The 12,451-nt window shown below is 49.6% G+C and overlaps 1 protein-coding gene across 1 annotated transcript; it reads right to left on the reverse strand.

Moving 5' to 3' along the window:
- Positions 1 to 1,081: 1,081 nt before the first annotated feature.
- Positions 1,082 to 6,375, reverse strand: PITX2 (paired like homeodomain 2). Its single transcript, XM_024741943.1, has 3 exons — positions 5,791 to 6,375; positions 4,731 to 4,936; positions 1,082 to 2,348 (listed from the first exon to the last, which is right to left on the reverse strand). Exons 1-3 carry the CDS (start codon positions 5,996 to 5,998, stop codon positions 1,785 to 1,787), a joined length of 978 nt encoding a protein of 325 aa, XP_024597711.1. The 5' UTR covers positions 5,999 to 6,375; the 3' UTR covers positions 1,082 to 1,784.
- Positions 6,376 to 12,451: the final 6,076 nt, after the last annotated feature.

The raw sequence follows: 12,451 nt of genomic DNA on the forward strand, positions 1-12,451 counted from the left end.
CCCAAGAGCAAAAGACCTCAGAACTACCCCTCACCCTCACGCCTAACACACCGACCTCCCTTGCGCCACGGTGATGACTTCTTTAGGACTAAGTCGTATTTGCTACTATTTGTTACAAAAGTAATTTCACATTAAAAAAAAGAAAGCTGAAAACCACCAACAAAGGAAGAGTGGGTGCTTAACGTTCTTTTAAACCCTCACACCAAACTCATTCCCCGTTTAGATGTCAGAGGATGGGAGGGAGGACCAGGGCTGTAATTCATCTTGATTTGCTTCATTCTCCGGCAGTTTGCAAACTATAATCCTGCATAATTTCAGGAACAAGCAGCTTTAGAATTAATGGGTCAATATTATTTAAAACAAAACACGGGGAGCATGACCTTTGCCTCAACTACATATTGCTCGACAAGACTCAGGAAACTCCACTCTAACCTCTCAACCCCTGGGCTCTTTGAGAAACTAAAGGGCTGTGGTTATTAGAAATGGTCTTTGTTTCTTTTAATGTCTCGAAAGGATTTGGAAATAGTAATGTAATATAACATGAAGAAGCTCTCTACTTAAGCCTGAGAGGTAAACGTGGAGGCCTAAATATTTTGAACTGAAGGTGTTTCCTTGTAAACTTATAGACATATTCCTCGAGAGGAATGTATATAAATTGTAGATGTATACATACACACATACTTCTCCAGAACAATTTAGTGGATGTGCAGGTTCCCCCCTCCCCAAAGGAGTAAACTTGAGAGTCATTCCAAGCTAACGTACTTTCTAAATTTCTTTCCCCTTTCTTCTTTCCCTCTTATATTATTTGCTAGCAATAATGGAATCCTCTGGGTGTAAGCCAAAGAAAAATCTGGGAAACAAGACCAGACTTCGCAGCCACCCCCCCCTTTTTTTTTTTCTGAGAGTACCTCTTTTTTCTTTTTAGTTTCTGATAAATGACTATAATTTATTTCTACCAAATTTAAATAAGTACTGCTGCCTTGTGTATTTAACTAGGCAGGCAGAGGGAACTGGTTTGTTTAGTAAGCAGTGACTGAGAAACCCTGGCCAGGCGACAGAGGAGGGCAGAAAGAATCCAGACCAATTTGTATGCAGTATATTTTACTCCCATGAAATAAAACACATTTTTTTTCATATTTGCTGAAAAGTAAAACAATAATATTGTACGAAATGTTATACACAGGGTAGGTTGTACATAGCAGTTTCAGGAACATCATTGCATCCACCAGAGAGACTATTCTAAAACTGATATTCACACATTTTTTTATAATAATAATATGTTAGAAACATACAGTGTGGCATTTAGTATATACATTCCTTTGCTCGCAAGCAAAAAATCCTAATCGCTTCTGTATAACATGCTTTATTTTAAAGCCTAACCTTTAAAAACACTGTTGTGATATTACTAACAACTGCCTTTTATAAAATTAATTTGACATTTCGATATATATACATCCTTTCAGTCATTTTAATGTTAACAACGCTAAACTTAAAAAATAACAAGCTTATAGTAATGTTAAAATGTCATATCCAGTCAAACATTTGTGTGTGTCCTTGCAACTGTTGGAAATACTTTTTAGTGAAAGATGTCAGACATTGAGGAAATTCCTTTGAAATCAAAGGAGCTCTCTTTAATTCAGTGGTTTCCCTTTTTCTCTATATCTTCTCTCTCTCTCTCTCCCTTTCTTTAGTGCCCACGACCTTCTAGCGTAATTCCCAGTCTTTCAACAAGGGCAGAGCTGCCCTATCTGGCACGGTCCTAGAATCCCGGCGCAGTGCGCGGCTCACACGGGCCGGTCCACGGCGTACTGGCAAGCACTCAGGTTGGACGCCGGGTTCTGCACGCTGGCGTAGCCGAAGCTGGAGTGCTGCTTTGCTTTCAGTCTCAGGCTGGCCAGGCTCGAGTTACACGTGTCCCTATAAACGTACGGAGGAGTCGGCGGCGCGTAAGGACAGGCGGGCGTGGGCACCGCGGAATTCAGCGACGGGCTGCTCAGGTTGTTCAAGTTATTCAGGCTGTTGAGGCTGGAGCCCGGGACGCCGGTCACCGCTGAGGGTACCATGCTGGACGACATGCTCATGGACGAGATGGAGTTGGGTGGGGAGAACATGCTCTGGGATGACAGGGGGTTGACGTTCATAGAGTTGAAGAAGGGGAAGCTCTTGGTGGACAGGGAGGCCGACGTGAGGCCCTTGGCGGCCCAGTTGTTGTACGAATAGCCCGGGTACATGTCGTCGTAGGGCTGCATAAGCCCGTTGAACTGCGGCCCAAAGCCATTCTTGCACAGCTCGGCCTGCTGGTTGCGTTCCCGCTTTCTCCATTTGGCCCGGCGATTTTTGAACCAAACCTGGGGGTGGAGGGCAAGGGAGCAAACAGACGCCACAGATCGGATTAGTAAAACCTAGATCCGGGAAAGCACCAGCAACCACCCCCGCTCGAACACAAACCCGCACACCCTCCCCGCCACAGTTCCCCCACATCCCAACGCAGGGGGCCAGGCCGGTTCAGGCCTGCGAGCCCAGGCTCTGAGTTGCGCCACAAACCCCAGCACACCGCCTGGCGGCCTGCGAGTGGCTTATTCACTAACCCACGTCCTCCTCAGGGTCCAAAAACACTTACTGCAAAATAAACTCAGAGCAGCGGGCTTTCCGCCCAACCCTTCCCCGGCCACCTTGCAAACTTGCTTGCATTCCAAAGCCACAGTGATGAGGGCAAGGGGCTGGGAGGCCCGCTCTCTCTCCCACAACTCCTCCTCCCCTCTCGAATCTCCACCGCCGCCCCCTACTCCACGGAACGTGCGCCCTCAACAGGCGCCAGGCCACGACCCCCTTCCTCGCCTAGCAAAATAACCAAATAAAAAGTAAAAGACCACCTCCCCGACAGCTAATTAAACTCCACGAGCCTGGCGTGTAAATCTCCGGGAACCCGGGAAGAGTCGCTTTGCAGCCTTCCCCTCCCTTCGCTCCAGTCCTTCATACCCTCCGCCCACCCCAGGCCAGACCCGCGCGCCCGGCGCTGCTCCGGCCGGGCCCGGCCTAGTCGCTGGGCTTTGCGGGCGGCCGCCCAGCCCCGCCAGCCCCCACCCGTGTCCGGTGGCCCAGACGCAACCCCATTCTCAATCCACATCGGGCCCGCCCGTAGCCCCAGACGGCGGCTATTGTGTATTGGAGCAAGGCCTGACCCGAGATTTCCGAGCTGACACCGATGATGTTTCACATTACACATCTCAGCCAGGCCCAGCCATCTAATCCGCTTTTTTTTTTTCCCCTCCTTTTTCCCTTTCATTCTCGATTTCCTTTTTATCCCCCTTCCTCTTTGCACCCGACAGCTATAAAAAGGCCGCCTCACTGCCCACTCGGCTGGACAAGCAGCGGGCCTGGAAGGAGGTAGTCCCAGGGAGCCTGAGAGCAGCGCTGCGGCGGCAGGGACTTGGAAGGGACTGCTGAGGAGTCGGAGGGGGTGGGGGAGGGTTTTCCGAAGGATTCTGGAGACCCCATAGATTGTGTTTTCATTTTAATTACTTGCCATTTCTACCCTGGGCCGTCTAAACTTTGCCCAGGCGAGAGGAGTACGTGCGAGGCCCGATCCCCAGATGCGTGTGAGAGCTACGAAAAACTGACCTTGTGCACAAAAACACGCGGTCCGGGCCTGAGCCGTAGCTCTGCGCTGTTAAACTAAAACCATTTCCAACTTCAACCTGGCTCATTTATCCACTAGCACAGCCTCATTCCCTACACACATGCCACTCAGAGAGTGCCTTCGGTCTCTCGGCTTTGGGAGTGCATTTTGGTCTCATTTCATCATTATTGCTAGAGTGTTTTCTTCTGTTTTCTCAGCTCTAACTGGGGGCTCTTTTTCTATCCAGATCATTTTTTTTTTAACAGCAAAGCCTCTGGCTCCTGCTATGCTTGTTTTCTGCTTCCAGAATCCTAACAAATTTGGAGTTTTCCACCGACCAGCACAAACCAGGATATTGGGTAATTTAAGTTCATTTTTGCCAATCCATAAAGTACAGATTTGCTACAAAGGTAAGCCCTTTCTTTAATAAAACTATTATGATTGGGAGGAAGGGTGTGAGTAACAGTCTCCTGAGAAAAGATAAATAAACCAAACCGAAAAGTCTTTCTTCTTTTCTTTCTAAGAGGACCGGCAAGGTAGCAGTTGTGTATTAAAACTGCTTCCGCAGATCACAAAACCAGGGGATAGGGTGTGGAAGAGATCTGAATGGCAGAAAAACCGCAAAGACTGTGTAAGGAGGGAGAGCAGAGGAGAGAAAGGGCCGGGCTAGGCCTGGCGCGGAAGTTTTCCAGGGAGGGCAAACCCCTGCGTGTCTCAGGCGGGTTTTCCTTGTTAAAGGCGCTCAGGTTGGAGCCTGTCCTCGGCTCCTGGCCTGGGACGGATCTTATTAGCGCTCGTCTGGCGAATACAAGCCGGGAACACAATGCCCTGTGTAGGGGAATGCACGCGGCCGCGTTTGGGAGCGCGCAGTGGGTCGGGGCGTGGAGCCGGAGCCGCTCCCGGCGCCTGCGCCAGGCCCGCGGCCAGTCTCGGAAGAGGGAGCTGTAACCTCGCAACTGGGGCCGCCGTGAGAGGCCATCTGCCTTTGCAAAGGCACCCACCCGAGCCCTCCCGGACAGCGCTGCCTTCCACACTCTCTCCCGGGCTACAGGGCCGGCATCCCCGCAACGCCCTCCCCGCTAGCCCTCCCAGCCTCCGTGAGGGCTCCTACCCGGACTCGGGCTTCCGTAAGGTTGGTCCACACGGCGATTTCTTCGCGCGTGGACATGTCCGGGTAGCGGTTCCTCTGGAAAGTGGCCTCCAGTTCCTGCAGCTGCTGGCTGGTGAAGTGAGTCCGCTGCCGCCGTTGCCTCTTCTTCTTGGACGGGTCTTCGGCGCCCACGTCCTCATTCTTTCCCTGCTGGCTCTTATCTTTCTCTGAAAACGAAACACACAGAGGTCCCCGTCAGCATGCCCACCTGCTACCCGCGAACGCCAACTGGACCAGGCGGCAGAGGCTGCGGAAGAGCTGGGCTGCCTGGCGGGGGAGGAGGGTGTGGAGCGGCCGCTCCGGGCCAGGGAAAGAGCTGCGTCTGCGGGGTGTGCAGACGTGAGTGTGGGTGTGCGCGCCCCACCGCCTCTCTTCCCCCAGCACCGCACGTTTTATTTACACGTTTATCTCACTGCGACGGCACAGTCATTTTTATAGCCTGTGCTTTCAGGTATATTTATAAGCTTCTGCGTGGACACACCAAATCTCCCGGGACACCCACACGCGCGCGTTTTACAGAACCCCCTCGTAAAAAGCTCAGATTTCGATGCGGTTTCGGAAGGCTAGGAAAAGTAGGCTTCGGGATTCGGCGAGGCACCCAAGTTCCTCTGCCCTTTAGGAAAACCGCCTGTTCTTCTGAGGCGTAGTTTCACGAATATTTTTCTAACAAGCGGAGCTTCTTGGTAGCTGAAAGCCGAGAGCAGAACAGGGGACGCATGGGGGCTCGGGGAGCGGCCTCTGAAGGTCTTCGAATGGAGATACTGGGATTTTTGTGACCCAAAAAACAGAAAGGAGGCCAGGGTCGGAATAGGGAGGGCGGCAGAACTGCCCGCGTGTATCGCGCCACCCCAGCCGGGCAGTCAAGGCAGAGCGAACGGGACGAGGGGTCAACACAACCCTGGCTCCAGAAGTTCTAAGGGGAGCGGGCTACAGGACCACTCCCACCACGCCTCCCCCAGGAGGGGCCGACTTCCTCGCGGGCGAGAAGGGCCGAGCGGCGCGGGGCCACGCGGCGCCTTACCTGCGGCCTCGGGGCTGGAGGTGTCAGAGATGGTGTGCACCTCCAGCCTGTGCTTGGAAGAGTCCAGGGAGCGGGTCTGACCGGGAGCCAGGACCGAAGCCATGGCCAGCGGCTGGGGATGGTGACAGGAGGAGGACGAGGAGGCGGCCAACAGCTTGGTCCCTGCTGCTCGGTGCTCCAAGTGCAGCGGGCCTTTCATGCAGTTCATGGGCGAAGGAGCGCGCCGCCCTACGAGTCCTGGGCTGCCGCCCGGCCGAAGCCCGGGCGAAGGAGCGCGCCGCCCTACGAGTCCTGGGCTGCCGCCCGGCCGAAGCCCCGCCGCCGCCGCCGCCGCCGCCGCCTGCTCCGCTTCCCGCTCTAGGCGCGGAGTTTCCTCGCGGTGGCCGCCGCGGGCAGAGCAGGGAACACAACCCCGGCAGAGTCCTCGAGCCGAGCCGTCCCAGTCCCCTTCGGAAGGCTCAAGCGAAAGGGTCCGGCGGCCGAAAGTCAGCGGGCCAAAGGAGACATGGGGATGTGGGTAGGAGAGCACGGTTCGGAGCGTCTTTGGGGAGCAGGCTTCCAAGCTCCAAAGCGAAACAAAAGTGGGCAAAGACCCCTTTCTTCCCTCCCTCCCTCCCTCCAGTACCCCTCCAATAAGGAAAGCTAACGCCGCCGTTTGCGCTCTGCCCGCCCCCCGCGCGGCAGCCCTGACAGCGAAGTGTCAAGAGTGACAGGGACAGGTAGCTGTTATTAGATCTCCTGCGGCGGCGGCGGCGGCAGCGGCGCGGGCCTCTGGGCGCACCCTCCGCGGTGCGCACACGCACACTCCCTCGGGCGGTCGAGCTCGAGCCCGGCCTCGCCGCAGCTCAGGTCCCAGCACCCAGGCGAGCGACGGACCAGCTCTGCGGCTCCGAGCTTCCCTGTTGGCCTAACATCTTAAAACCAGAGGCGGGCTTCCTGGTGCCTAGAGAAGTGACGTGACTCCGCACCAATCAGGAGCCCCCGAGCCGCGACCGAGGGACAGTCCTGTCTGCACCTATCAGCTGTGCGGGGCCGGGCTAATACCTCGCTGTGCCCGCCGAGTCTACACCCGGCGGCTCCCGGGAATTCTGCTCCGGCCCGGCCAAAGACGATCCGGCTTTTAGTTCTGGTGGGGAGGTGGAAATATGCGGCTGGGAGTAAAAGGCTCGTCAGAAAGAAGCGGAAAGATCGAAGGCTGAGAGTTATAAGGATCAACAAGACACCCAGCCACCTTCCCCTCCTTCCTTTTGTGTCTCACTACATTCATTTCCTACCGAGAGGTGTTTTTCTCCCCCGTATGGAGAGGAGACATGCTACTTAAAACCAGAAAAATTTCAGAACACCAACAAATCACCTCTCCGATCTTAAATTTTCCAAAGTCTGTCAAGTGAATGCTGCGGAGCTAATCTGAAGAAGCTTTACTTTAATTGCAAAGAAGACAGAGCCAAGAGAGGCTAATAAATTAGAAATCGAGAAGCAAATGGATCCGTCAAAAGAAAATTACCTTGACTTTAAACGAACAACTGTTTGGTGGTTCACTCTGGATTTACACAAGAATAAAAAGTCGCCTCAGATCACGTTCTCTGTAATGCTTATTAGTCCCCAGACAGAAAACACACAATAGACTAGAAACCCTAACCCAGCATTTTCAAAATGCTGAAAGCTTATCCATTCTACTTAACATTGATTAAGACACATATCCGAGAGCTTTCAAATTCCTTATACACTGTATTAAGCTCATCCTAGGCCGAGAGAGCCACGCTTTAAATTCAACTCTCTTGTTTACTTTGTTACTAGATTCAAACCCATAAAGCCTGTAGAATCAACAACCTTGAGCTAATTATATATAAAATATGCTTTAATGAATTTCCATACAATTAAGAATGTTGCCAAATAACCAATTTCAAGGATAATTTTTAAGTCATTTTCTATTCCTAGGAGCGCCAGGCTGTCTTGAATTGGTGGAGTCCAAGCAGGCAGAGGCAGTAGGTTGTGGGCAAAAGCCTAGGAGAACATTCAGCAAGGAAAAGCAAAGCCTTGTTCATTTATTTAAAACAAAAGGAAAAAACACCTTTGGGGACATCTAAATCTTTACAGCTCTATTTCCAAAGAAATTAAAGAAAGAAATTCAAAGTTATCATTCAAAATAATTTGTGAAAGTCCTTTTGTCCTCTGGCTTAGGTCAGCTGGAGAGCACAAACTAATCTCCCCTGGGTTTCTGCATTGACGATTGCTTTATTGTGGAGTTAGTGTTATCATCCCTGAATGTGTATTTGTTTGACATTACAGTCAATGATTTGCAACGCCAGTATGAGGTATCTTCAGAAAACTCCCTACTTGTCCTTGTTCCCAAGATTGGGAAACTTTTCAATCTGAGGCAGAGTGGACGAAGCAGACTACAAATACGTTTGTAACCTATGTGTCTCTCCTTTGCCCTGCTCCCGCCTCCCCCCCACCATATCTGCAACTCCTCCCCCATTTTAAACAAGCTTGAGAGCAGTCCAAGAACCAAATGAGAATTCTTCAGTCTCTCCCCAAAGTATCATGCCACTTTAAGAAGAATTTAGCTACAAGGAGGAACTTTCTTCATAGGAAGCTTTAAATCAGCATTTCTGGTTTTAACCTTTTATTCCAGTTAACCCCATTCCATGCATACACACACCTGCTTAGAGCAGAACACATCCTCATGTGACAGGTCTGCATTAGCTGAGGCTCATACATCCAGCTATATTAGGTCCTGAAATCTTATCACTAAATTATACATATTACATAAGCAGCCTGTTGGTAAAGAAGGTTAAATTAATTTACATTCTGCTCATTATCTGGTGCTTAAATGATGCATTTTATCCCTGAGATTTGGTGGAGAATCTCCTTCTCAGACCCCCCAGTGTTTCACCGAAGACAATGCTCTTACATTTGTAGTGGTTTTTAATCTGATAAGACACTAATTTGCTTAAGTCTTTTAAATAAGGGTTTTAAATGTTTCTCACCATTTTCTTATTGAATTTCCTCGAATTCCCCCAAGACCATAAAGTATATGTGTAAAGTAAATATTTCCTCCCATTGCACTGCCAGCTGATGACCTATAAGTAAGTCACTATGAATCCAGCCCTTTTCTGCCCAATGTGCTTACTAGTCACATTCTAGTATCTTCTCTTAAACCTCAGCATAGCAGCAATCCCCACAATACCATACACTCAAGCCTTCATATCACAAAGAAACTCAATCACATCAAAGAATGAAAGATTCTCCTCCATAGTGAGCATACTTTTTTCCTTGTCTCTTCAACATTCAAACCCTGGAGTTGCAATTTTTGGTGGAGGCTCTGAGTGGTTTTCAAAACTCCTTACTCAGAAGAGCTGAGAAGCTCCACAGAGCCATGTAGATTTCTAAGCCCATCTCTCATTAAACCCATGGAATTTTGATTTAAGCTCTTTGGCTCTGTTGACTAACAGAACTTTCCTCAAGGCAAATACAGTATGAAGGACCTAAACCAGCCTCCAAAGTGGGTGAAAAATCCAAGGGCAAGTGACAGCTCCCCATAGTGCCAAAGTGTGGAAATGCTGGTGATCAGCCTGAAAGCCTAAAAAGATAAGGTATCTTAAACTATATTGATCCATTGCAAAGTCAAGTGGAGAATAAAGAAAGACAAATTACTTGAAGAACTCTGGTTAAGCAAAAATGAAATCATATATACATATGCATATATCTATCTATAGATAGAAATACACATACATAATATATCCCCCCCCCCCAAGAAAAACCCCAACTGAGCCAGGGAGGTATTTCTTTGCATTTTTCTAGCCAGAGTTTCAACTCTCTCCTAATCTTCTAATCACTTCACACACTCTGAGTTTGGGTGATACCCTTTCCAGCCCCAACAGCGTTCACTCCACCGGTGGTAGGAGTGCTCCAACATGAAAAGTCTAGATGAGGAAAAGCAAGTGTGTAGTGGGGAATGAAGAAACATTTTTCACTTAAAACTCTAGTGGTGGTGGGCAATTTTTAGATTTAATCTACAAAAAACCTGTGGGTGCAAATGTATAGGCAATACAGATGACAAAAGAGCTGGAAGTAAGGGAACCTTGGGTATTCTGTTAGTTCAGAGCTACTGTTACCCGCCTGTCCTCCACTCTTCTTTGACTGGTCCTAGAAATTACTATGACTTCAGCCTCCATCACAGAAATTGCCAATTCAGAAAAAACCCAGCATGGTCGGTTCAGGGAAGCTGGAGGTGCTGCACAGCTGCGGTGGGGAAAGGACAGGAAGCCGAGCGCGGCTTTGGGTTTTCCACTCAGAAGAAATCAGGGATCGTCTCAATCGGGTTTTCTTGCTTATTCTTTCAAAGAAAGACCCTTGAGGAGGGAAATGTGTGACACGGGGTCAGGCGTGTTTTGAGCTGGTATTTGCCACCGATTACCAGCCTTAAGGTCTTATTTAATTTCACACTCTTCAGGGTTAGTTGCACAAAGGCCCTCTGGCCATTGCGGAGAGAATGGGTTGGGTAGCGCCGCCAAACTCTCGGCTGTGGCGGCCAGGATATGAACTGGGACCCAACCAAGTGACCCTTGACTTCTGGAAGAAAAAAAAAAAAACTGTCCTCAAAGCTCACCTGGAAGATGGTTCAGTTAGATGTCTCCTTGCGCTGTCAGGCCGTAGAGGGGTGGTAGTCTCGCTCCCATCCAGGCCAGCTCAAGGACGAGACCCGCCCGGACTCAGGTCGGAGGCACGTGACAGGCGTGAGTGTGTGTATGCGTGAGCGTGCGGTGTTAGGCGCAGAGGTCAGAGGGAGACCTTGCACCTTGCCCGGTGAAGTGGCTCTGCCTCCCCTCCTTCCCCTGCCTGGCTTTTCTCTGCCCGCAAATCAAGCTGGAAAGGGCCCCTTCACTGTCCTCCCCCCACCCCAGTCACGAAGCCGAAGCACCCAGAAATTAAAGGCTTTATTGTGGCTGATTCCACCTCCCCCATTCCCTAAATGGAATAAAAAAGCGCAGGTTTGTAAAAAGTGGCGGATTCTTTTCGGAATCAGAAGTCTGTAGAGGTACTGAGCAACATCCGCCCTCTCTGGGTCCCTGCAAATGGTCCCCATATTTCCGTTCCCACACTGTGGCTTCCAGTTTGGGATAGCTGGCTGCTGGACGGTTCTCTTCACCTCACACTGGCGGGTGGAGAGAAGAGCGAGAGATTCGAGGGGGCTCGGGGAGGTGGGAGGACTACTGCAATCAATAAACCCACGTGCTGTAATGCCTTTTCACATCAGCCTGTTAATGCTACAGGTTTATTAGGCGCTCATTTAATCGTTGAACTGCAGCTAGTCGTGGAAAAGTAAAATAAAGAGAACGGTATATTTGTGTATAGAGGTAAGAGAGAGATAGAGGAATGAGATAAACATCAACATCTAGGTCCAGAGAGATAGAAATGACAAGGGACTAACTAAAGTTACTTAAAAAAAAAAAAGTGGATTGAAATGCTCCTCTTTCTCTTTTCTCTATTTTCCCTCTTCAGCTCATGTCCCGTCCCCCTTTCTATTTCTCTTGTTCCCCTTCTTTCTGTCTTCCTTCTCCCAGACATGCTGGTAGCTAACATTCAGCATTAGTTGTCATGGTGACCATAAATCACATAAATCCAAAAATACCCACCTATAATCTGAGATGAAGCTTTTATTTCCCTAGTGAAATAATATTTTAAAAACTGTCAGCTGACAAAAAAAAAAAAAAAAAAGGAACCCACCTCATTGTCGTAACCCAAGTAATATATTACTTCTAAAGGTTTAAATTAAAATGTCAGCCTGTTAAAAACATGCTGGGAGAATCTTGGGCACTCTTCATGTCACATCCTCACAATGAAGTTTACTGCATCACTCCCTATCGCTGTTTAACACATACATGTAATTTTGCCTGCTCTCTCTCCTTCTATTCATTTCTTCCCTCCCTTCCCAACTACCTTAGTCCTCACAGACTGTCTGCCTTAAGTTGTAAAAGAAAGGAGCGTCCTCAGGATCAGAAAGGAGCTCAATCCTTTGCCTGAGCCTTCTGAGGACCTTGTATGTTGGTCCTCTTTATCAATCACTTCCTTAAATGAAAGATGGGTGCCTTGGGGGAAAAGGTGCTGGTCAGGGCCACAATGGGGGAGACTTTCTAGAGGAATGAAGAAGAGAGAAAAGCGGAGGGAAGGACTGGTGGGGGAAAGACGGAGTAGTGGAGAACTGAGCGGGGCGGCCAGCTTCTGTGATTAAGTCTAGCCCAGGAAAGGTATGTATATTCTCCCACTCTTGCCTTTTTCTCCTGAGAGGAAACTTTCCCATTTAAAGACGCTGAGCAGGGGGGTGGGAGGAAGGAGGGTGGCGGCCGCAGTTGGGCCTTTTGTCTTCTACCTTGGGCTTGTTGTCTTTTGCCTATCTTTGGATTACAGGGTATTCGCCTAGATGAAGAGCCATTAATTACCCATTCAGTCAATATTAGGAAGACGACAAAGCTTTTTACATAGGATTAAGAAGACATCAGATTGTTCCATTAGTATATTCCTGCTCACGAATAAGCTTTCGTTATACATTTCCTTCTCCCCCGAGTCGCTCTAACAACTGCTGCATATATTAACAGCGGGCGGTGCGGGATGACAGCCGAGCCAGCCTCGCGAAACTTTGAGCGCGCACCGCGTCAGT

The sequence above is a fragment of the Neophocaena asiaeorientalis genome, unplaced genomic scaffold, assembly GCF_003031525.2.
Source record: "Neophocaena asiaeorientalis asiaeorientalis breed wild unplaced genomic scaffold, Neophocaena_asiaeorientalis_V1.1 scaffold534, whole genome shotgun sequence".
In the NCBI taxonomy this organism is placed as follows: Eukaryota; Metazoa; Chordata; class Mammalia; order Artiodactyla; family Phocoenidae; genus Neophocaena; species Neophocaena asiaeorientalis.